This window comes from Bacidia gigantensis (assembly GCF_019456465.1).
Source record: "Bacidia gigantensis strain McMullin 20006 chromosome Unknown contig_74, whole genome shotgun sequence".
Classification (NCBI taxonomy): Eukaryota; Fungi; Ascomycota; class Lecanoromycetes; order Lecanorales; family Ramalinaceae; genus Bacidia; species Bacidia gigantensis.
Window position 1 is genome coordinate 601,402 of NW_025408613.1, and position 22,381 is coordinate 623,782.

General features: G+C 49.2%; 11 protein-coding genes across 11 annotated transcripts; 6 read left to right on the forward strand and 5 right to left on the reverse strand.

The window, feature by feature from the left end:
• Nucleotides 1-145: 145 nt before the first annotated feature.
• Nucleotides 146-932, forward strand: KY384_000586 (uncharacterized protein; the record flags this gene model as incomplete). The annotated part of the gene is made up of 2 exons (XM_044809122.1): nt 146-257; nt 376-932. The coding sequence occupies 2 exons, from the start codon at nt 146-148 to the stop codon at nt 930-932; spliced, it is 669 nt and encodes a 222-aa protein (XP_044665109.1).
• Nucleotides 933-2,368: 1,436 nt separating this feature from the next.
• Nucleotides 2,369-3,876, reverse strand: KY384_000587 (uncharacterized protein; the record flags this gene model as incomplete). The annotated part of the gene is made up of 5 exons (XM_044809123.1): nt 2,369-2,532; nt 2,584-2,856; nt 2,912-3,045; nt 3,123-3,678; nt 3,780-3,876. 5 exons carry the CDS (start codon nt 3,874-3,876, stop codon nt 2,369-2,371), a joined length of 1,224 nt encoding a protein of 407 aa, XP_044665110.1.
• A 1,231-nt stretch (nt 3,877-5,107) lies between these two features.
• KY384_000588 (uncharacterized protein) lies at nt 5,108-7,199 on the reverse strand (the record flags this gene model as incomplete). The annotated part of the gene is made up of 2 exons (XM_044809124.1): nt 5,108-6,928; nt 6,978-7,199. 2 exons carry the CDS (start codon nt 7,197-7,199, stop codon nt 5,108-5,110), a joined length of 2,043 nt encoding a protein of 680 aa, XP_044665111.1.
• Nucleotides 7,200-7,712: 513 nt separating this feature from the next.
• KY384_000589 (uncharacterized protein) lies at nt 7,713-8,031 on the forward strand (the record flags this gene model as incomplete). The annotated part of the gene is made up of 2 exons (XM_044809125.1): nt 7,713-7,933; nt 7,986-8,031. The coding sequence occupies 2 exons, from the start codon at nt 7,713-7,715 to the stop codon at nt 8,029-8,031; spliced, it is 267 nt and encodes an 88-aa protein (XP_044665112.1).
• A 200-nt stretch (nt 8,032-8,231) lies between these two features.
• On the forward strand, nt 8,232-9,280 carry KY384_000590 (uncharacterized protein; the record flags this gene model as incomplete). The annotated part of the gene is made up of 2 exons (XM_044809126.1): nt 8,232-8,291; nt 8,345-9,280. The coding sequence occupies 2 exons, from the start codon at nt 8,232-8,234 to the stop codon at nt 9,278-9,280; spliced, it is 996 nt and encodes a 331-aa protein (XP_044665113.1).
• Nucleotides 9,281-9,337: 57 nt separating this feature from the next.
• On the reverse strand, nt 9,338-11,000 carry KY384_000591 (uncharacterized protein; the record flags this gene model as incomplete). The annotated part of the gene is made up of 3 exons (XM_044809127.1): nt 9,338-9,868; nt 9,918-10,292; nt 10,737-11,000. The coding sequence occupies 3 exons, from the start codon at nt 10,998-11,000 to the stop codon at nt 9,338-9,340; spliced, it is 1,170 nt and encodes a 389-aa protein (XP_044665114.1).
• A 565-nt stretch (nt 11,001-11,565) lies between these two features.
• Nucleotides 11,566-12,756, reverse strand: KY384_000592 (uncharacterized protein; the record flags this gene model as incomplete). Its single annotated transcript, XM_044809128.1, has 1 exon — nt 11,566-12,756. One exon carries the CDS (start codon nt 12,754-12,756, stop codon nt 11,566-11,568), a length of 1,191 nt encoding a protein of 396 aa, XP_044665115.1.
• Nucleotides 12,757-13,253: 497 nt separating this feature from the next.
• Nucleotides 13,254-14,603, reverse strand: KY384_000593 (uncharacterized protein; the record flags this gene model as incomplete). Its single annotated transcript, XM_044809129.1, has 1 exon — nt 13,254-14,603. The coding sequence occupies one exon, from the start codon at nt 14,601-14,603 to the stop codon at nt 13,254-13,256; it is 1,350 nt and encodes a 449-aa protein (XP_044665116.1).
• Nucleotides 14,604-15,039: 436 nt separating this feature from the next.
• On the forward strand, nt 15,040-15,452 carry KY384_000594 (uncharacterized protein; the record flags this gene model as incomplete). The annotated part of the gene is made up of 2 exons (XM_044809130.1): nt 15,040-15,383; nt 15,413-15,452. The coding sequence occupies 2 exons, from the start codon at nt 15,040-15,042 to the stop codon at nt 15,450-15,452; spliced, it is 384 nt and encodes a 127-aa protein (XP_044665117.1).
• A 120-nt stretch (nt 15,453-15,572) lies between these two features.
• KY384_000595 (uncharacterized protein) lies at nt 15,573-19,925 on the forward strand (the record flags this gene model as incomplete). Its single annotated transcript, XM_044809131.1, has 2 exons — nt 15,573-16,805; nt 17,457-19,925. The coding sequence occupies 2 exons, from the start codon at nt 15,573-15,575 to the stop codon at nt 19,923-19,925; spliced, it is 3,702 nt and encodes a 1,233-aa protein (XP_044665118.1).
• Nucleotides 19,926-21,020: 1,095 nt separating this feature from the next.
• On the forward strand, nt 21,021-21,722 carry KY384_000596 (uncharacterized protein; the record flags this gene model as incomplete). Its single annotated transcript, XM_044809132.1, has 2 exons — nt 21,021-21,133; nt 21,611-21,722. 2 exons carry the CDS (start codon nt 21,021-21,023, stop codon nt 21,720-21,722), a joined length of 225 nt encoding a protein of 74 aa, XP_044665119.1.
• Between the last annotated feature and the right edge of the window lie 659 nt (nt 21,723-22,381).

The window sequence follows — 22,381 nt, forward strand, 5'->3', positions numbered from 1 at the left end:
TGAAGCGTCATTCCTTGTACGCCTAATATCCCACTGTCACGCTCATTTGGATATCGCATCCTCGGTTGTCCCCTCGTCGGTTGCTTCTTTGCGTGAAGTGCTCGCCGTACCGTCACCGACAACAATACCTCTTGACTTGGCAAGCATGTTTCGCTCCTTCTCATCTCGGGATCGTGCGGGCAAGTCGGTCAAGCCAATCAAGACCAAGAAATCGTACAGCGAGCATCAGAAGAAGAAGCTTCAGCAAAAGTTGGATAGTCCGCAGGTTGGGAGGTGAGGCGACATGCCTGAGCAGCAACGCACGTATGACTTCAAACCACTAATTGGTGTCGCCGCCTAGTCCCCTGACCAGCCCTATCATCACTTTGGTTGTAGGTCGTGAGGGGCGTCTTTTCGCCGCTCATGAGGACCAATTAACTCGAAGCCCTTTCTTCGCCGCGGCTCTTCGGGGCCAGTTCTTCGAATCCGATGCGAAGAGGGTTGTTCTGCCTGACGAGGAACCCGAGATATTCTCTTGCGTCCTCGAGTATCTCTACAAGGGTGACTATGCACCACGTTTGTTGTTCAACAAGCGTCGGAACTCTTGGGAGCTCGATGGCGCAAATAATGGCAAGCCAGCAGGAGGTGTGAAGTCTACAATACAACATTCTGGCGTGGGCGGAGAGGTCCTACGGGACACCGTCGTCTATTGTACTGCTGAGAAATTTGGCTTGGACGAGTTGAAGCGTCTTGCTCTTCGGAAACAAGGCCTTCAATCCGGCATCCACGTCGAAGTGATCTTGCGGTCAGCTCGGTACGCATATGACAACACGCCAGACACAGACTCGCAACTCCGCGCTCATTACTTAGCGCTCATCATCAGATGTCGCAAGCTTTTCAAGAGGAGTGGGAGAATGGAGAGGGAGATGGAGATTGGTGGAAGTAAATTGTAGGTCTCCTTTTTCAAATCTTTGATGAAGTTTGTGCTCACCCGTTTTGCAGGTTTTTCGATCTATTCGTATCGATGTGCAGGCACATAGATGACATTGTGGAGGTGACTAACAAGGCATCCCCCAAAACCATCTAAGTCGCTCGCCTTCGATTCGCATGGACCTAAGATCGTTCGTCTAGGAGAACACGCATGCGTAAATTGGACTGCGGAACGGACTCAGCCCCCTCAATCAGATTGCCAGCACATCAAATGACCCCACTGCACATGGAACGGCGTTATTGATCAGATTGAGACACCACTCCTTAAATCCAATTCTTACCAAACCTGAGGTCGGCCAACCCGTTTGTCGAGCCCCACTGTCTTCCTTCACTGGATACGACTGGACTCGGCTCTTATTCGCTTTAATGATTGATCGATGATGCCATCTTCAACGAGAGCTTACTTGTTGTTTCCTGCCCCTTGGCCTTCATGGTCTGGGGATCAGGCTCAACATGGAAGATACAATTTGCACCTAATTCCCCAATCTCCGGAAAGTCTTTGCTTACGGATGACGACAATCGACAAGGATATTCCCTATGTGTGGCAGTCGGTTATTGCAGTTGGCATAGGATACCCTCTTTGTTTTGCTTTGCTCGCTGCGCCGAGTGCGTAGTTCGCTGTTCAGGCAGTGGCTTTGGGAGAGCCAAGTATCTAGTATGATGTAACGTAGTGGTAATGAGATTTGGCCACCTCAAGATAAGTTCGTTGCGAGTCACCATTTTCGAGCGGTGGGAGAGAGCGAAAGCTGACCTCCGTCGACCACTGCTTCTTTTTGCTCCTCTGTCATCATTGTAGTCACCGTGCTGCAGCATCGCAGGAGACATCCTGTGATCTCCATTCCATCGAATACAGGAAGTAAACCCATAGGATCTTGTAAGCATGCGTGCAAAAGTTTTTATGTTTCTTGACTTTTAAGCAACTTCAAGGTTGCAATCTATCAACGAATGTAAAGAGAAGAGTGGCAAGAGAGATCAGCAAGATCATGGGATGTATCATGCACAGTGAAGGTCTTTGCTACAAAGACGAGTCGACCGTATCCCCAAACGATTCTCTCTTTAAGGCGATGCTAGTGCATCAGCTCAGGTTCTTAAGCAGACAGATGAATGAGGCAGCAAAGTCGTTTGGCAATATGTACACTGGCTTATTCCTCAGGAATTAAAGGGCTGATTAGACTTCTCTGAGCTTGCACTGATCTCAATTTCTAGACATATGAGACAATCGTGGTCCGAGAGGCACCCAAACTTCAATACAATAGCCTCACAAGTCTTTAGACGCCATGTCAATGGACCATCAATACAAGTTCTCCCTTGTTCTCGAGCTTGTCACAACTTTCAAATATTTTACAAAGTAATTGTTTGCACATATATCAGACATCTTGCTTGTCGATTGACACCTTTACTAGACCAAGACTTTGCAACCTTCAGCCGGTCTGAGAAAGACTGTAAGTTCCTGTTTTTCATCTCCAGTCGGTAAGACAAGAGCTTCTGGTGGTATCCTGATGTTTGGAAACTCCTGAAGAATGCGAACAATCGCACAGGAGGCCTCCGTTAGTGCAAAATCCTCTGATTTCTGTCAGCAAAAGATTCGTTCTCGAATTTGAAGACTACGCTTACTGCCTAGACATAGCCGATGCCCTCCATGAAATGGTAGATACCCGTACCCAATGTCTGCAAGTTCTGTACCTTCCCACCTCTCGGGCCTGAATTGCTCGGCGTCTTCACCGTAAAGGTCCTTCCGGCGGTGCAGGTAGTAAGAGGGTATTCCCACGCCTTGTCCACGGCGGACGAGGAATGGAGATTGACCATCTGGACCACCGCCGCACGGTAGAATAGTTGCTCTCCTGGCAAAGCGAACGTTGATAGGAATGGGTGGATAAAGCCGGAGGGCTGAGTATCGTCAGCATGCGCAAGTTTGGGTCCCAATTTTTTCAGGATGTCATACTTTCGTTCAAAATGCACCGGAGGTATGGCATTTTCTGTATCAATTGTCGGGTAAGTTCCTGTTTGTTCTTCATGACAGTTTGAATTTCGGCCTGTAGGCTTTTCAGAACTGAGCGATGGCGAACAAGAAGGAAACTATTAAACGTTACTGGTCAATATTGGTGAGACACCAGGCTGTGTAGAAGGTTGACATTGAAAGCAGACATACTTACAGCGTCCAAGAAAGAAGGCATGCAGTAGTGTCCCTTCCAGCAAGTAAAACGTTGACTAGCTGATTACGAACCAGTACCTTGTCCTCCAAATTTTCGTATAGGTCTTCAACGAACCCATACCGGTCCTCAATTGCTTCACTTTTGCGATTACTTTCTCCAAGAGCCCGCTCTATAAAGCTATCCGCGTATGCTTTGACATGTTTGCATGCGGCTTTGTATTCGGAAGGGTTATATACCCAGTAAAAGTCTACTAAACGTGTCCGTAGTGCGCTGATCAATGATGCATAATCAAAATTACTAGCAAACGACTTTCTCACGTTGATATCAGTTGTGACGGGCTGACCAAAGATGAGTGCCGTAGTAGTGGCCAGGGTGAAGCGAAAGAATAATGGTTGCAAGTCAACCACACCTCCAGGAGTGGCAATGTCGGCGGTAAGATCCTCTAACGGCTGGGAGAATCCCTTGAGATCCTGATAATGAGTTTTTTGGAATGGACGTCGTAAAAGCTCTCGAGAGTGCTTCCAAGCCGCTCCATCTTGGGTGAAAATACCCTCCCCTACAAAGGGAAACAGGGCATCACGCCTCGTGCCTAGGTCATAATCTGAAGGAGTCAACGAAGTTCCTGCGAAACGGTCACCATTGCTGCCAGAAGCACACCTTCAAACCGTGTCGAAAGTATGGTTTCGACGTTCCTGGGCTCAAAAGAAGTATACCCAAGCGCGCCAAGAACCTTCAACTCGTGGCTAGGCCCCATAGCCTCGAGGAACGGCCTCTGAAAAGCCAGAAGCCTCTGCTCAGCATTCGCCTTGTACTGGACGTAGAGAACATCAATTCCAAACGGCCATTTATGTGGAAACCTTGATTTGACGGGCTGGCACCCATGTTGCTCCCCAAACATTGTCTCGACCTGGAACCAATGAGACAGACTGGTGAAATTCTACAAACACGCTGCATACCTGATACTCTCTTTTGTGCTTGGTGTGAATGTGAACAAGGAAGCACAGGCCAAAAATGAGTAACCCAAGGACATAGCTACTTAGCCTTCCAGATGCTTCAACGATGTCTCCTCGCATGGTGACTGTGAAGGGACGCCTACATCATCACCTCTTCAATGGATTGGTCTCATGAGATACTGTCAGAGGAGCAAGACTCTTTGAGCGTGGGCCTGCTCGATGTTTGAGACGACAAATAATGACCAGAATGATTCGTACTGAAGACGAGTAGCTTATATGAATTGGAATACCTAGCTTGTGCGACGTAACCTACGGTGGTAAGAAGGAAGCAGACATGCAAAGGGACCACGAATGCTACAAGTGCCCGAAAAGGTAGACCTGCTTGGCCAATTTAGGGCATGGTGGCCTGAGTACCCGCTAAGGCCGGATTCAGAATCCCACTCACAGAAGGTCTGAACCATCGACAGATTCCTACAGAGGCAACTTCATCTCCGTTGATCGGACGTTGAAACCGCCTTGGTGATTTATGTCGTTGTGTCTGGTGATCCATTTGTCATTGGATGCGTGATTCTGATTTCCTCCGCAGGGATCAGACTTGCGAGCCTCCTGCTTGCTACTAGAAACGTACTCGACTCGATGGGCCGAGCTTCCCTATCAATCGACTCCCTTTAGCCATGAGAGTCTGAAAGTCTCTGCCGGGCACAAGCTTTCGCGCCCTCGAAACATTCGAACCTTCGGGACATCGACGAATAGTTTCGAGTGCTTGAATTCATGACTTCTCTCCAAACAATACGTCTCGACAAGGTTGCGAGCGAGCTTGATGCGAAAGATGTCGAGACCTGGAACCCATGGTGGTATAGTCCTGCCTTTTGCCTAAACTACACAAGCCTAAGGCAGCAGGTTTTGAAGCAAAAGTGCGAAGGGTCGTCCATCCCTTGCACTGATATAAACTTTCTGGACATGCGTTCGACGTAGATAAATCTTTACTGGGTGTCAAAAGGTGGCTGCCTCGCTAGGGTACGACGACAATGTTCACTTTCCGAATGCGAGGCGACGTTGACCCTTTTCCACTTTGTTATGTAGCAGATTGAGAGCGGGAGAGTGTCCAGACCCTGACTTCGGAAGAGCTGGATTTTGGGTTGGCACAGAGTCCTGCTCTTGCAAGTCTCGGGCAAAATGCCAGTCTTGGTGCTCATTCTCCTCATTGACGGGTATGGACGCCTGACAGCGACTACAGATGTAAGCCTCAATCGAAGTTTGATGGAGGGATCGTTGTGACTTCGTTTGCTGCTCCGTAGATGTGCTGACTTGAAAAGCCCGATCAGTACCGCCTGCGTCATCAGCTCTTGCGTCGGTGCTCCGGACAGCGTCATCTAGGGACCCATTCGATGTTCGCTCGCATGAGTGTGGTCTGCTACTGGACTCCAGAGAATGCTCTAATTCGTCTGCGTCTTCCTCTGTATCTCTATGCTCTGTGTCTTGCCGTGCAAAGAAAGCCGGCAGTGATTGAGTCTCTGTCTTGCGACGTTTTGCTGGATGATCTGCGCCTGTGGGCGTCGTGTCACGCACGTCACGGGATATTGCTGTCATGGCTTTTGCTTCATCTCCACGAATGAGAAAGCCGCCGATGCCCTTATTCCCCATCGGTCCTTCTTCAAAGCCACCCACACTAAGCGAGAGATTACTGCATGGCCAGGCTCTCCCATCAACGATGATTTGCGCCAAGATATTCTTCGATAAGTCAAAAAGTAAAGATTCATCAATAGGCCTACCGGTCGGTATTGCAGCTTGGCGTGACCTCTGCTGACCACCTTGTCTGTGGTGTAAGTTGATGATCTTAGGTCTTCGCTTATTGTCCAGCACGCCCTCTTCAACCAGCCTTGCGTAGATATCAGCCACAAAGATTCGGAGCCAGCGGTGAGCTTGATCGGTGCTATTGATTGTAGGACGAAACGATTTTGCAGAAAGCATAGACTTGATCTGAGTCCGAGGGTTGACTTCGCTTGTATCTTCGCCTCGAATGATGTAGTATACCCATGAGCCGGTATCGTCTCCTAATTTAGATTTCATTTGCTCGAGAGAAGTGCGGAGTAGATCAGTCACTTGATCTGTGTTGAATTTGGCAACGACTTCCTCTCCGAGCTTGCCACCCAAGTTGCGGATTTTGGTGAACTTAAATTGACTAAGAAAATGCTGGACAGCCCGATTACGAACGATGGTCTGCTGGTTGGGCTTTTTGTGACCAGAACCCAGCTTTGCAATCATCTTATTGCGCGCTATTCCAGCAGAGCAAGTATATTTCACATGTTCAAGGATCGCTGCTCGCACCCGGCGAATGATCTCAGACCCTATGAGCATGACAATATCATCCCAGTCCGGATCATCATCCTCTGTTTCCGACGCATCAAGATCCACAAGAGCATCAGTGTCCCAGTCGAGGGTGGTCGTCGGAGGACGTGGTAGCTTTTCTGTGGGGTCATCGTAGGGCGGTGGGCCCGCAAGCTCAGGGTATCGCTCAAGTAAGATGACATGGATTTGCGCAGACAAATCTAGAAAGACTTCATCGACGCTTGCCTTTTCAACTCTCTGCTTCGGCACCGGTGGCAGAGCGTCTCGAATGCAAGCAAATATTCTGCGAGACTCAAGCCTGTAAGGATCCAAAGAGACCTTTTGATTTCCTATGTGTGCGGCCGCGTCATCGCGATACGCCCACTTCTCCTCACCCTCCTTCCACGTAGCGACGTGCTGGCAAATCAGATTTGGGCAAAGCTTCTTCGCTTCGTTTAGAGGCAAGAATCTCGTTAGACCGTAACTTCGAGCTGGATAATTTATAGCAATGAGCCCTTGCCATTGCTATTAGGAATATCAGGAGAGCGTAATTATCATGAATGGAGATGCGGACCTGAACAGCGAGCGGCTGGTCTTCTGCAATGCCCAATCGAACACCCTCGCATTGTGCGTAGAATGCATCTAGGTCTATATGGGCTATAGCTCTCAGTGGGCACGCAGTCGATGATTGACTCAGCAGCGTTAGATGCTTGTAAGTGTATTTTGACTTGCGCCGACTTCTCTTATTGGGTGAGAGCTGCGACAGCTGAGAGGATTGGAACAACGGAGAACTCATGTTATAGAAGTCGAGAAAGCCAGCAACAGTCCCATCCAGACCATAGCGACCTACTTACATTGCACTGTATCATGCAATGCAGAGGGTCATTCGCGAGCCTGCCACGACTTCCTAAGACTTTCGATCGTTCGAAATATCCGCCTTGAAGCGCGTCGCGTCCCTACTCGTATGCTAGCGTGCGTCTATTTACCAGCGCTCGAGAAGATAAGAGCTCAGCCAACTGCAGGAAAGCTGTGAAAGTCCTTCGTGGTGCCGTGCAGGAACGATACATAGTCTTCACTGTGCGCAATGATCATAGAGGACAAGTGATACCATATCGCTCCTTCTGGGCTTGCCCTTCATGCATCTCCCGGGCTCCAAACGGGCCGACGCGCCCCCAATCTTGGGAAACTAAGCTTACTAAGGTACCTTAACGCGCCACATCCAGATCCATGTCATCATCACGATCTCCTGCTTCTGCATGAAATACCAACAGACTCTCCTCCTTTCCATTGAACGAACAAATCGATCAAGATGTCCTTTCTCCGTAATCCTTTTCTGCTCCTTGGCGTCAATCTTTCCGCGATAGCCGGCTCAACATACCTACTTCGGTCTCATCACATCTATAACTTGGAAGAACACGAAGCGCGCATGGACGAACTTGAGGGTACTCTCAGGGGCCACATTGGCTTGATTGAAGAATCTTTGGACCGGATAGAAGGCAACGGGACAGAAGCTGACAGGGGAATGAAGATGTGAGCCAGAAGTTTGGGGTGGGCAATTCATGATCTCACTAATGATTGCCAGGAATGAATACTACGGCAAGAGAGGCAGGGACGAGAAACAGCAATGATATCACTTTATTCATCAAATGAGAAACCTTCGCCCAAGACTTTATGATATGTGGAATAGACTTTGTCTTAGAGGAGTTGTTATTCACGGGCCTCGGCTGTCGATCTTTGACGCAATGTCTCGCATCTTAAAAGTACCATCAACCAGCGTGGCTCTCAATCGCCATTGTTTTTGTCAACGTACCACACAAACACCACGAACATGTCCGCCCCTAACGATATTATCCTCTACCATTACCAATTTTCTCCTTTTGCCCGCAGGGTAAACCACCACCAACAACATGCGCCTCTGCAATTCGCTAATTTTTTCTACAGGTAACATGGTATCTTACTCTCCGCGGGATCCCATATGCGGAATGCCTCCAACCGGCCATCCTTCCCCGTCCCGATCTCGAGCGCTTGGGGGTTGCATACAGGCGTATCCCCATCCTCGCCCACGGTCGGTCAATCTACTGTGACTCGCGCCTTATTTTGGAGAAACTCGAGTCAGCTTTCCCCAATTCACACTTAGAGAGCATCGACCCAGAACAAGAAGCTGTTAGGCAGCTGCTCGCAACTTGGACCATTGACGGTGGCATCTTCATGCGGGCTGCGCAAATGATCCCGCCGGAACTCCCGTTGCTCAAGGACCCAAAGTTCCAGAAAGATAGAGAGAATTACACTGGTCGTAGTTGGAGCGAGGAACAAGTCAAGGCGCTCAGACCGGAGGCAATTGTCCACATTCAGCAGGGGTTTGATTTTTTGGAGAAGGGGCTTTTGGCCGATGGCAGGGAATGGATCCTTAACACTAAGGGGCCTTCATTGGCCGACATCGAGGCCATATGGCCTTTCCATTGGATGATCGATCTGAAAAGGGCGTTGCCAAAAGACAAATTCTCGCCAGACATATATCCAAAGGTGTACACATGGGTGAAGCGTTTTAGTGAGGCTGTGGCGACTGCTAAAGCGAAAATGGACAAACCTGTGAGGTTGAGTGGTGAGGAGGCCGCGAAGGTCACAAATTCTGCATCTGTATCACCGATCGATCGCGAAGGCGATTTGGTAGATGACGGTGACCCCACCCACTTGAAACATGGTGCGCAAGTGGAGAGCTGGCCCATTGACACTGGGTTCAAATCCAGGGATCGTGGAAACCTCGTGAGATTGAATGAGTACGAGTGTGTGTTGGAGAATTCGCTGGGCGTTAGAATATACCATCCGAGATGGAACTTCAGGATTCAAGCAGTGAAGAATGACCGAGCGAAAATGTGACAGCGTTCATTCAACGTCACAGATTATTATATTATGTTTGTCATCTCATATGTACTATCAGCTCTCAGAAACCAAAGTTTTCAGCAGCTCTATCTGTTCCCTCACACTTGACTTACTCGTACCCCCTTTCGACGTCCGCATCTCCACACTGCTCTCATAATCAAAGACGAAATCCGAACCTAATCTACGATCAACTCCCTGCAAATCTTTATGACTCAGCTGATCCATCGCTATCCCCTTACTCTCTGTCAGCGATACAACCTGCCCACTGACATGATGTGCCTCCCTGAACGGCACTCCCTTTTTGACCAGATAGTCCGCGAGATCGGTGGCTAGCATTCCTGGCTCTAGTGCGGCGAGCATCTTGTTAGGGAAGATATCAAGAGTTGAGATGACTCCATTAAGAATGCGAACAGAGTCGGAGACAGTCTTTACGCAGTCAATCAGCGGCTCGACAGACTCTTGAAGATCTTTGTTATAGGTACTGGGGAGGCCTTTGATTGTGCAATTCAAGCCAACCATCTGCCCGATTACACGACCCGATTTGCCTCGAAGAAGTTCGAGGGAGTCGGAATTTTTCTGATTTGCCTAAATGTTAACATAACTCGTACATATGCAAATAAATGTGCTAACTCACCTTCTGAGGCATGAGGGAACTTCCCGTGCTGTACGCGTCCGCCAACCTAACAAACCCATATTGCGCACTCCCGTACAGTATCAAGTCTTCACTTATTCTCGAAATGTCGGTCATCAGTTCCGCAGCCCACTGCATTGTCTCCAAAGCGAATTTACGATCCGCTACCGCTCCCAGCGAATTCATCAATAGGCCTTCAAAGCCTAGCTCCTTCGCTATCGCGTCTCTGTCAACACCGAAAGGGTTGCCAGCTAAAGCTCCACATCCTAGCGGAGACTTGTTGACACGTTTGGTGACTTCAAGGAGGCGTTCGAGGTCGGAAGCGAAGGCGAGGGCGTAAGAGCACAGCCAGTGTGACCAGCGGACGGGCTGAGCGTTCTGAAGATGAGTGTAGCCTAAACACATACACATGAGTTTTTAGTATCTGAAATGTAAGGAGCAAATTGATGCTTGCCTGGCAAAATAGCTTCGATATCTCGCTCTGCCCTCTGAGCCATGGCCTTGATGAGGTCTTCAAGCCATGTCTTGATCTTGCGGAGTTCTGCAACGAGCCATAGTCTGCGGACCTTGAGTCTTTCAATTGACGAACACTTGCCTGAGTGCATTACCTCATATCAGTAGCGACTTGATCATTCCTTGATCGACTATTCCCCGACCGTTAACGGCAAATATCAAATCGTCACTAGACCGACGAACCAACCCCGTATGTAGCTTGCCACCAATTTGCTTTCCAATTTTCTCAGACAATCTTCTCTCATTGGCTGTGTGAATATCCTTCTCCATCTCAGTACCAACCAGGCAATGGCAAGGGAAGCTTCAAACCTCGTCAATGCCCGGTTTGATCTCAAATGTATTATCTTCCCATTCTTTTTCTACCTCCTTCAAGCCTTCAACGATCCTTTTGTACTCATCATCCGATAGAATGCCCACGTTCTTGTTTGCTCTTGCCCACGCAATCGAGCCTGCAATGTCTTGCTTGTAAAAGATGCGATCGTAGTAAATCGATTGATTGTACTCGACCATGAGTGGATCGACTGATCCGCTGAAACGACCGCCCCATAATTTGCCTGTATCTGAAGGTGGCATTGCCTGGCAAAATGTTGAGATTGAAGATGAGTGTGCAGAGTGGGAAACTGGGAATCAATTATGGGAACCTTTGTGGTTAAGGATGAATAGACATGTAATGAAAACAGAGTTTATTATCGAGATCCTATGACTTCAGTCATATCTGATCAATTAATGTTCGAGAAGCCAAGATATTCGAAAAGATCCAGGAATAATATTTTGAAGCGTCCCCGCTGAATTTTAAGTTTCCATGTAAAGACAAGTCGAAGAAACGGTGTCGGCTTTCATCAAAGTATAACAATTCAGCACTTGATGATGACAGCATTGAGGACGAACGCATGGATAATACAAACTTGCAAGGACTTCAGCGGGAATATGCGTACACTTCGCAGGGACAACCATCTATTCGTTACACATTCAAAAGAGTGACACGCTTGCCTCAAAGCCTCACCGTACCTAGGCGCCCATAGCAGGTACCTAAATTTTCAATCCCATGCCATGTCCAAGCCGCTAACACCGTTGATGCTTCTGTGCACGATCCCTTCCGCCGCAGCATTCCGTCATTCTTCCTCCCCGTTATCTACAACTAAGCTTGATCCTCACCCTCCTTCTCGACCGTAATCTCCAAAGTGGGGACATCCTGATAGGCAGGCAGTGAATCTTTGACATCGGTGTCCACGGGAACATAGACAACCTGCTCATTCTTCCTGTATTTCATCCACAAGAAGACGACGAGTTGACCAACAAGCATACCGATAGCGGAAGCTGCCATGCCAAAAGCAATACCGATTAATACGGGCATGAATGCCATCTTCATGGTGTTCCACATGACATGGCCCATATGGCGCAAGAAGCCTGGATGGTGGCGGTGATGACGGTGCGGGGGACGGCCACCGAACATGCCAGGGCGGAATCTGTGATGAGTGGGGAGTTTGTCCATATCTTCGTCGATCTGAGCAGGCTCCTCTGGAGTTTTGGGTGCCGCTGGATGGATATGCTTGAACTTCCCGGTAACAGCTTGCCAACATTTCTGGCAAATACATTTGACTTTGTTGCAGGTGCTCTTCACCTTCGTCTTTGTGGCTTCCTTGGCTTTCTGGATGCTGGTGATGATCTTCGAGAACACCCTGCAAAGGATATTCTCACACTTGGCGTCGGATGCCGTAGTGGGTTGGGTGTTGGCCGAATGGAGTAGAAGCTTGAATTTGATGTCAGTGGCCGTCGCATGATGAGGATGGGCGAGAGTCCATACCTTGCCATCTTGATCCTTTATAGTCTTGATCACCACGTCGTCGATGCGGACCATTTGGCCATCTAGTGCCATGATCGTCATGACAACGGTGAGGAGGCTATTGCCATCGTCCGCCCTCTTCTCTTCGTACTCCAGACTGTAACTCATCCTCAGATTGCCTTGGAATCCCTCCATTGTCAGCTCTTCACCTTCCTTCTTCTTCTGTGAGACGTGAAGCTGTGGCGGGAGGCCTGGTGTCTGGATCGGGTAGAAAGGAACTCCATTCAATCGAAGAGTGTTCCCGTCCGAGTCGATCTTGAATTCCAAATCACTCGCAATATCATTTGTCCATTCGTGACCACCGTTTCTCTCGCTGTTCAGGGCGTAGGGACACGATGTACAATCAACTGATACCAACACATCTTTTTCGGCTGTAATGGAGGGATTTGTTGCCTTGGTGTCTAGACTTTCGATATCTCCAGGAATGAGAAAGCCATGCGCGCTGAGAGCCAGCGTCCCTAGTGATAGGGCAGTGAGTAGATACATACTGTAGGGTTTGATGGATGGGTGGTGAAGGATAGGAACAGGTTGTCAAAGAAGTGGTGAGAGAGGGGGCGGAAGGCAGAGAGAGGCTTGGCTGTCTCACCATCAAAGACTCCCCCTCGTCCAACGACTTCCATTGCATAGCCGCAGCTCGTTGGACCGTCGTTTTACATGCTGCGGCAAAGTCCCCAAAATAACCGCTGGGATTTAATAATCGTCATTATTATTATTATTATTATTTTTATTATCATTCTTGTACTTCCGATGGAAAGTGCCTGCAAGCAAGACCTTTCACCTCTATCTGAGATGATGCTTCACCTCTGCCCATGCCAATATCCTCGCTATGCCATATGTCTCATGTAGTGCAATCCCTAGAAATACAGATTATGACAGCCTCATTGGCTTGAAATTCCTGATACTTTTACAGTACTATCACTGCTTTGTGCCTGGCTTCGTACCCTGCGTCGATACATTTACATTGTGCTTTTTTCTCCCTAGTATCAAAGAAAGCTGACTCTTTGTTCTTGGTAAATGGACCTCTCCGTTAGAGTCCGAGCCTTTTTAAGGGCCACAGTCTCATGCCGAAACGCCTCCTTCCCAGCCGACAACGGATGTCCGAAGTTCAACACACCGGAGGCATGGTAAGGAGCGGATGTTGCAGATGCAGCAGCCTTACCCCCAAGCGAAGAGAGATTGGTGAAAGACCTTTGTTGAATAGACGGCTGCTTCGACGATCTTGATTGATGGTTTCGTTCGCTCAGCGCTCGAGATCCTTTGTCCATTTCTGCTGAATCTTCGTCTTCACTCGATGACTCGCCTCCCCAGTCTTGATGTGACGTTGTCAGTGACCGTTGGCCTCCTTCTGTGGCAATCTCCTGGATAGGAGGTGTTGTTGCCAGTCTCGCCTTCAATTCGGGCCTGGACGAAGGAGGGCTTATTGAAGTTTTTGAATGAGCCCATTGCGAGGATCTCTGTCTTACCGTCAAAGGCTTTCGCTTACTTGCACCAGTACTTGCAATGAAAGGTGGTCCTGACTTCTTTGTCAATTGCGCGGCTTCATTGGTGTTTCGTCTTGGTTTGGCCCTAGGCAGCGAGACTGAAATCTTTGGGATAGAAACGGTCACCTCTTCACTGAATCGGGTGGACTGCGGTACTGGCATGCCCCTCCCTGAATTTGAGTGCCCTCTATCATTGGGAGATCTAGATCTTTGAGCTTCATAAGCGAGGTCATCCGAATTACCAGAGCTGGATTTCTTTAATATAGGTGTGGGTTTCGAAATTCGTGAACTTCGTCTGCCGTTATGTGTCCTCAAGCGAGGATTCTCTAGTTTTGCCAAAGGGCTCGAAGGCGTCGGAGTTGGTGCATCTCCGTCATCTTCGAATTCAGTAGTTGGACCCACAAATATGTCTTGTGATTCAACACCTAACGGCACCGAACTGGTGTTCGTTACTTGGGGACTTAGACCGTGGCCAAGCAGTGAAATTTGGGTCTTTGACCGTGGTACAGGCTCTTTCGATGGCCCTGACCCAGCATTAGATTCCAGATTCCGCGAAGATCTAGGCGAGTTTTGTGGTGTGGTTCTGATCTCGCCGTCCTCGTGGATAGCGTTGAATTGTGTGGCAATCTGCTCACCGCTCAAATTTCGCAGAAGACGTTCGCTGGACATGATCCGCCAGAAAAGGTTTTCTAGTCGTTTTCCCACTAGCTTGTCCCTCGAATATTGACGATTGGTGGCAAAAGTTGTCCACAATATTTTGATATCCTGGAAGTTGACACGCTCATTATTGCTGATATCACCTGCCACGCCTTCTTTGGTTTCTATTAGACCTTCAGGTATGCGCCCTGCCATTACTGCTCAAGATTACTGCGTCTAAGAAGTGTATGGTGCCATATTTAACGGGGGTTCATGTACGACAGTGGAATATCGGAAGACACATAATCAAGACGTTTCTTGGGGGTCAACGAGCGGTCTGCAATGAGGACGTAGTGAAGTTGGGGGACCACAGGACGCAGGGATGTGATATAGGGAAAATGGAGAGAAAAGAGTGGGAACAAGGTGCATTGTGTAACATTCACGTGCCATGTCTAGTTCTAGAAGCTTTTTAGACTTTCAAAAGCCACGTGGTAGATGACTTCTGGGGACAACACTTCCGTGGCGGTCAAAGACTCTCGATTAATAGACCAAGGGGCGAATTCTCTAAGATCGGGTAGCCATATCGAATCTCCGCTGGTCAGCTGCAGCGCAGACAACCGACCTAAGCTAGTTGACTTGTTTAGCACGCGACATGACAGCGGATCAACACTCTACCCTCCTGGTTCCAGTGGTGGTCCAGGAGCAGACGCCTGATGATGAAGGCTGGGAGGCTGGAAGCCAGGATGCCCTGACTTTGTCATTGCTCAAGCCACCACCAAGGCGCAAAATGGGACCAGGATTCTCAGCCCTATGCTACCAGTCGACGTCATGTCTTGGCCGAGAGCCACCCAGTTTGCGGGATTCTCTGCTGCCTTCCATCGATGACCCCTCCGCACTACGCTTGGGTCTTTTGATGTGGAGCCTGAGAACTGCTAGGCGATGGATAGGCAGCCAAGACGATATACGATCACTACAGACGATTTCGTCTGTTTACGTGTACGTTGGATGGGTATGGGTATCGCTAGCTTCCGTCGAGCTATCTACACGATATGCCGGGTTGCTTAAGTGACTCATGTCTTCATAGTTGTCAACACATTTACGAACGTTGCCCCGTGATATTGAATTCTCACAGAAAATGCTCTGATCATTGTCCGCCCTGCTTATTTGTTTGAACTATGGGCAAACATGTCTCGACTGCCACCACTTGACGACTGCAAGCACGCAAGGATTTCGTTCGAACCGTCTAACCATGCAGAAACAGTAGGCTTCCACCGTCCACAAAAACAGCAACGAGCCACCGCGGCAGGCCTCCGTAAAGGTCAATTCATTGACGAAACTTCGTTCCCGGGCCCACTTGTCGTTCCTGGAGATGATCTTGCCGTTGATCCTCGTTGGCGAGCACAAAGTCTACGGTCCTGGAAAGGCGAGAAAGACAGGAATGCGGTAACGCCAGGGCGCAAAACAATTTACGTTGCAGGTCCGCCCGCGATTTCGGATGAGATGAGGCACATGCGGAGTTGGGATGTTCCTACCGGCGTTAAGACTGGAAACCAGAGTGAACTTCACACAGTACCGGACACACGAGAAGTCGCAGAGTATCTGTCAGTGTTTTATCACGGCATGCCCGTCAAAATGCTACAGCCACACCAATCGCCGTTGCGCTACACAGTTTGGGAGGATTCTCTGGAAAGTCATCATGGCCAGAGAAGCGCGCCGAAACACAAAGCTGTCGCTTTGGAGACAAGCACGGAAGCTGTTCGGATTCGATGTCGCCCATGCCCTGATGGAGGCTTTCCTTATCAACTCAATCTCAACGATCTTCTGGACGTAGTAATTTCCATCCTGCCCCTTGATGCGTACTGTCTTTTGCTCTTAGTCGGACAGGATTTATACGAGGATGAGGATGATGATTTCTGCTGTGGACGTGCTTACGGCGGTTCCAGGTGTGCCGTGGTCAGTTATGCAAGATACAACCCAACGTTATTAGAAAGCCAAATTACGAGATTGGATGTGATGCACCCTTGGCCAGCAAGCCACTGCATGGCTTACGTAGAAAGTCTTGCGAAGAGTGGTCAGCGATGGGAGGGCCAGACGAAATACTCACGGAAAGGGGACCACAAAGGGAAGAAGAAAACGAAGCCGGAAGTGATCGACTTAACGTCATCGCCACCCACTTCACCGGCAACAGTCGTTCAGGAGACCAAGTCAGCCTGCCACGCTGCCATCCATGCTTACACGGCCAATGCAGAGAGCGTGTCGAGCTGGCTCGCAAGCATCTGCCGGACGGCATCGCATGAACTGGGCCATTGCCTCGGGCTCGATCACTGTGTTTACTATGCATGTGCTATGCAAGGGACGGCTTCCGTGGCCGAAGATCTACGTCAGCCATTGTATCTATGTCCCATCGATCTCGAGAAAGTGAGAAGCGCAATTTGTGGCACTAGCAACGACCACGAGAGGTGGAAACACGATAGATATATGGCAATCTTAAACTATTGTCAGGCTAAGATGGGTGCAGGCGATGGAGGAGTGTGGGCAGGATTTGCTGGATGGATTGAAGGAAGATTGAGGGTGAGAGGGAGCGGCTGGAAAGCTTCCAGATGAGGAAGGCTCTGGTGGTTACGGAAGTCAGGGCTCCAAACTCCAAGGACCACAAAGGTGAAAAGCAACGATAAATAATCTGTTCAACTGTTTAATTGTTTCCACAGATGACAAGCTTTCATTAGAAGGGCATCGTGCCGACCGCGCTTCCCGTCCTTTCTTCATATCCAATCAGCGTGTTTCATGCGCGTTTTGCAGGGTCCTCATTTCACTGCCATTTTTGCGGCAAGAATATGACGGGTGCGTGAGCGTAGCACAGTAACACGGCCAATTGACCATTTACACCGTAACATCAGGGAAGGGGACCAGATTGATGTTCATCGTCCACAGGATCTGATCGGAGGGTGGGCCCGGCATTATTGCATCCTTTCATACTGCGCAACTCGACGACACCCTTTCGCGTGATGCCCGCCAATGGTACCCTGTCATTTGCAAACCATTCGGACTGCTTCATGACGAACGGCACAGCTTGGGGCCTCGCTCGGCTCCGAGAGATATCAATTCGTCCCTGAGTTGACCCTAATCGCAACCTCACCTGCTTTCGACTCTTCAATCGGTGGAGCCTCAGATCTAGCGCTCGCGATGGGGGAGTTGCTGCCAACAGACAATAGGGGAGAAGCAGTGACCGCTCTGAAGGGGAGGAAGAGCCTGACGAGGTCGCTGTCTGCCGCCTTCAGGAAATCAAGCAGATCGCGTGCTCCACCTCCTGATTTGGTACCTCAAATACCCGCAGAGCTCAGGCCTACCACAGCTCCAACTTCCCCTCGGACTATCACCGCCAAATTTCATCATGCCACTGACGACAAAGACGACCAGAAGAGTGTCTCCGAAGGGGCCATTGGATTAGGCACAGCAAAGGCTTTCGATGACGGGCACCATCCGCAGGTAAAGAAAAAGAAGAGCATCAGACATTTATCCTTGAGACATGCAAAACAGAATAGCTGGGCAAAGGGTGACGATGCGCAAAGGCCAAGGACAGCAAGTGCGGGTCACCAGAACCCCTTGCCCATGCAAGTGAAGACCGATAAGCCTCAATTGAAGCAGCCGAAGCCGAAGAAGAGCCTCCACTTATCCACAGGCAACCCATCGACAAAGGAGGCGCCTAACGCCGCGACTGTCGCTTCAAGTGTGAAGAGTATATCAGCCTCGCCCCAACTGTCGAGACCTGGGACGTCTGACTCAGGTCCCCTGTCCCCTCGGCTAGCAGGTACTGTTCGCAGTAGGGCCAACTCTTCGCCTCGGAACGGTCTGTCAAAGGTCATGCCAGAACCATTCAATCTACCTGCTAGCACACCAAGACCATGGCAGGCTTCTTATAGCCCCAAGGAGGTCAGGTCAAGCTTTCGCTCTGCTTTAACGACTGCAACCAGTCGGACGACTGGAACGGGTACGAGCCGAAGCAGTGTTGTAACGAAAGATACGGCACTTACAGATGCCACGACTGATGGTCCGGCTGAATTATCCTATAAAGATGACAGTGAAGGGGTCATGACTGTAGATGAAGCAATCGATATGTATGTGGCTGGCTTCACAGATGATGTTGAGGAAGAACCTCAAGAATCGAGAGACACGTCTCTGAGCGATGAAGAACGCAGAAGGTCAATGAAGATTGCCGAAGCCTTTCAGGATAACATGGGCTCGCCCATGTCCGACAGACCCTCTTTCTCTACAAGGCCTTCAACGAGCGGCTCATCGCGGTCTAGGTTCTTCAGAAGTAACAGCGCCATCCAATCTTCGCCAGCCTCGCCTCTCGACCAGAAGTCTCTTCGTGATCAGTACGGCTTCTTCAAATCAAATCACTATATCAGTCGTGCCGCTTATGATGCCTGGTATGCTGGGTATGCGTCTCCCCAAGCTCATCGATTGGAGAAATGGACAGAGTATATGAAAGAACATAAACTATCGACGACTAATCCAACCAAATTTCCGCCACGATCTGCGAAAGCACAACGTTATGTCCGAAAAGGTGTTCCTCCTGCATTCAGAGGTGCTGCATGGTTCTATTATGCTGGAGGGGACACATACCTGTCCCGTCACCCACAGCTCTACAACAACCTCGTCCACCTCTCTGATGCAAGGCTTCCAGAGAGTGAAAAGGAGGCCATTGAACGTGACCTCCACCGTACATTCCCAGATAATGTGGGGTTCAAACCTGATCCGGCAGCTTCGCCGACTTGTGATACGCCTCTGTTGGCTTCTCTCCGGCGAGTGCTCCAAGCTTTCGCCCTACATAATCCAAAAATCGGATATTGTCAATCACTGAATTTTGTCGCTGGCTTGCTGCTTCTTTTCCTCCCGGAGGAGAAATCCTTCTGGATGCTTCACATCATTGCAGTACTCTATCTTCCTGCAACGCATGAGGTCTCCCTTGAAGGCGCGAATGTCGATCTGTGGGTTCTTGCTGTCGCCTTGAGAAACACCATGCCTAGTGTATGGACGAAGGTTGGCGGCGCAGATCTGACTGGAGAGGAGGGCAGAATGTCGAGATTACCGCCAATCAGTCTCTGTGCGACAAGTTGGTTTATGAGCCTTTTCATAGGCACGCTACCAATCGAGACGGTCCTCAGAGTTTGGGACGTTCTTTTTTATGAAGGTAGCAGAACCCTTTTCCGGGTTGCTCTCAATATTTTCAAAATTGGCGAGCAGAAGATCAAGAGCGTGAACGACCCCATGGAGATGTTTCAGATCGTTCAGAGTCTGCCGCGAGGAATGATTGATGCGGGAAAATTCATGGACCTGATCTGTAGGAGAGGTCAGGTAGGTGCTGACTGGGTCGAGCGGATGAGAGGAGAAAGAAGAATGTGGCTTGCGAAGCAGCGAGCAAAGAACCCTGACCCTATCACGGAAAAATTCCCAGATGAGGAGATCGTGGAAGGTAGTGGTTTGCGACGGAAAAAGAGCGTTCTAGCAAACCTTAGGCGCCAGGGAATTTTGTAAGATAACGTGGGTCTGGAAAAAGGACGTGTATGGAAATGTAGCGTGCGAGCTTTTGCTGCTTAAACACATCATCGCTTGATCAGCAACACAGTGTAGAACAGAAGAACATGATAAGGCAATGAACAGAAATTCTCTGAAGCAAAATTTGGTATGCTCGTAGCTAATCTACCTGGTATTACATGATGTGATCCTATTAGGATATTATTCCAACAAGACTCTAATGTTCTAGATAAAAGGAAGAAAAGAATTGCCTTTGATGATTCGGAGAATTATTTCAGATGAACGCCGTTTCCACAGCATATAAGCCCTCCCTCGTCACCTGCACCATCTCTTCAGAGCAAAATCATGCCAACCGCGGCCAAAGCACCCACAATGAGCCCAGAAAATCCAACATTGAGGGTCGCGGATGCGCCTGTGAAAGGCACATAGCTGCCATTCGTCCCAGTCGTTCCATTCGTTCCATTAGCGACAGGATACTATATACAGCATCAGCCTTCGGTTTACATCGACACCGAATTAACGTCAGAGGATTGTCTACTTACAGGAGGACTTGTCTCCCCCGCAATAGGCGCTGAACAGGTGCTTGCCTCAGCCGGTTCGCTGCTTGCTGTTGCACTTGGAGCAGCCGCAGAACTCGAGGACGAAGTATCGTCCGCTCCAGGAAGATTATCGTAAGGAATCTTGATACCTAGGGGCTCGCAGATCGTGTTGCCGAAATCGACTGTCTTTTTCTGCTCGTCTGGGCTGCATATTGAGGAAAGTTGAGTTCCGAGGGCGCGGAGGAAGGCATCGGATTTGCAGATGCAGGTGAGGTCTCTCAGCTCGCAGCCGGTGGCTTGTAAGCCAGAGGTGGCGGATTTAATCTAGAGATTGTTTAGAGACAGTAACTTCATTATATGCCTGAGAAGTGAAAATGGGAGGGCATGAGGGCGTACTGCACATGTTGGTAGCTGAGTGAGGTCGGGAAGACCAAAGGCTTGGGCGTTTATGCTGGCTGCAAGAGCAAGGAGGCAGGCAAATGTGTGACCGAGCATGATCAGTTTATTGGGTACAAACGAATGTGGTGATCCGGAGGCAGAGAGATACCAGTGGATGATGAGAGAGGAGTTGGGAGAGCAGGAAATGAAAACACTACAGGAAACAAAGCGTGGGGAGCCATTCCTGACGTTTGCGGTGGAAGACAAAGAGAGTAAGGTCAGGAATGCTTCGTAGTGGCTCTTCCTTTATTTTCACGTGGCAAGAAGCTGACTAAAAAGGACACGCATCATGAACTGTGGCTCTCAATCGTATATCAGAGGATGGAAATGATCCAAGATCGAAGACAGGAATAGTCAAGGGGCACAAAGCGGAGCTTAAAAGAAACATCTACCTGCCTTTCCATGACGCGATAATAGGCCTCCCAGCTTTATTTGGTAGCTCTCAACCCGTCATTTCTGTATTGCTCGGCACTTCAAGAGAACTCTGCGCTGACAGGTCAATTATGATCCTGCAACATCGAGTCTTTCATCAGAGTTCCAGAGCCATTACTAGAAAACTTCCCCTTTGATACGGTCGATAGAACGCCACTCTGGGTTGAAGCCCCAGGGATACAAGCTTGAGCCGACTGATTCGAGATAACTTCCTTTGTGTTGTGTCTAGACAAAGACTGCTTTTCCAACGCCGTTACTGTTGCCTACGCTGTTTAGCGCTGTTATCCCAATCAAGGCTGCGAAAGCGAAGTTTGGCCAAGACGGCCCACGCAGTATTCTGGCAGGTAAGCCGCGAGATGCAGATGACTACGGCATGACTCTGCCGTAATGTCAATATGAATTGAACGCATATACCGGGCACATTGCTGGACGCCTCCTCTCAAAGTAGATAAGGGAGATGGAGAGGAAGATTAAGTTTATCGAAATATGGGCGGAAAGGCCCGCAACAACCTTTCCATTGACAGGGTAGTCGTCATTACAACATTCAATATTGAATACCCAGGTTTGAAAAGGCTTAAATTTCTTATGTCATCTGCTCTGTCGGTGTATCTTACAGGATTTGATGACCATCATCTCTGCGTCCCTTATTTCATGGGCTACTGTGAAGTCAAATAGGGAAGCACCTACGTGACAAAATTGCCCAGCAATCCATGCCTTTGCTACAGATGTTGCACAAAAGATAGTCTGAAGACTTCAGCTTCGGTCCATCGTCGGTCTTTCTTCGCGTCGAAAGAGTATTTCCTTCCCTAATTTATCCCATCATGGGGTAATAGAGGAGGAAAATACATGGTTTCTTTGCAACTCCTATCCAGCAAGACCAACCTTGTCAAGGCCGGAGCTCAAGCTAGAAGGCCTTGACAATCAAGTCGTTTTAGTCGTCAGATCTTCCTTTGCTATCTATCGCGTTCGCGCACCAGCATGGGGGTAAGATCTTTCGCTCGCAAGAACGTTGTAACCATAGACTCATCATTATGACAGGACGCCAAG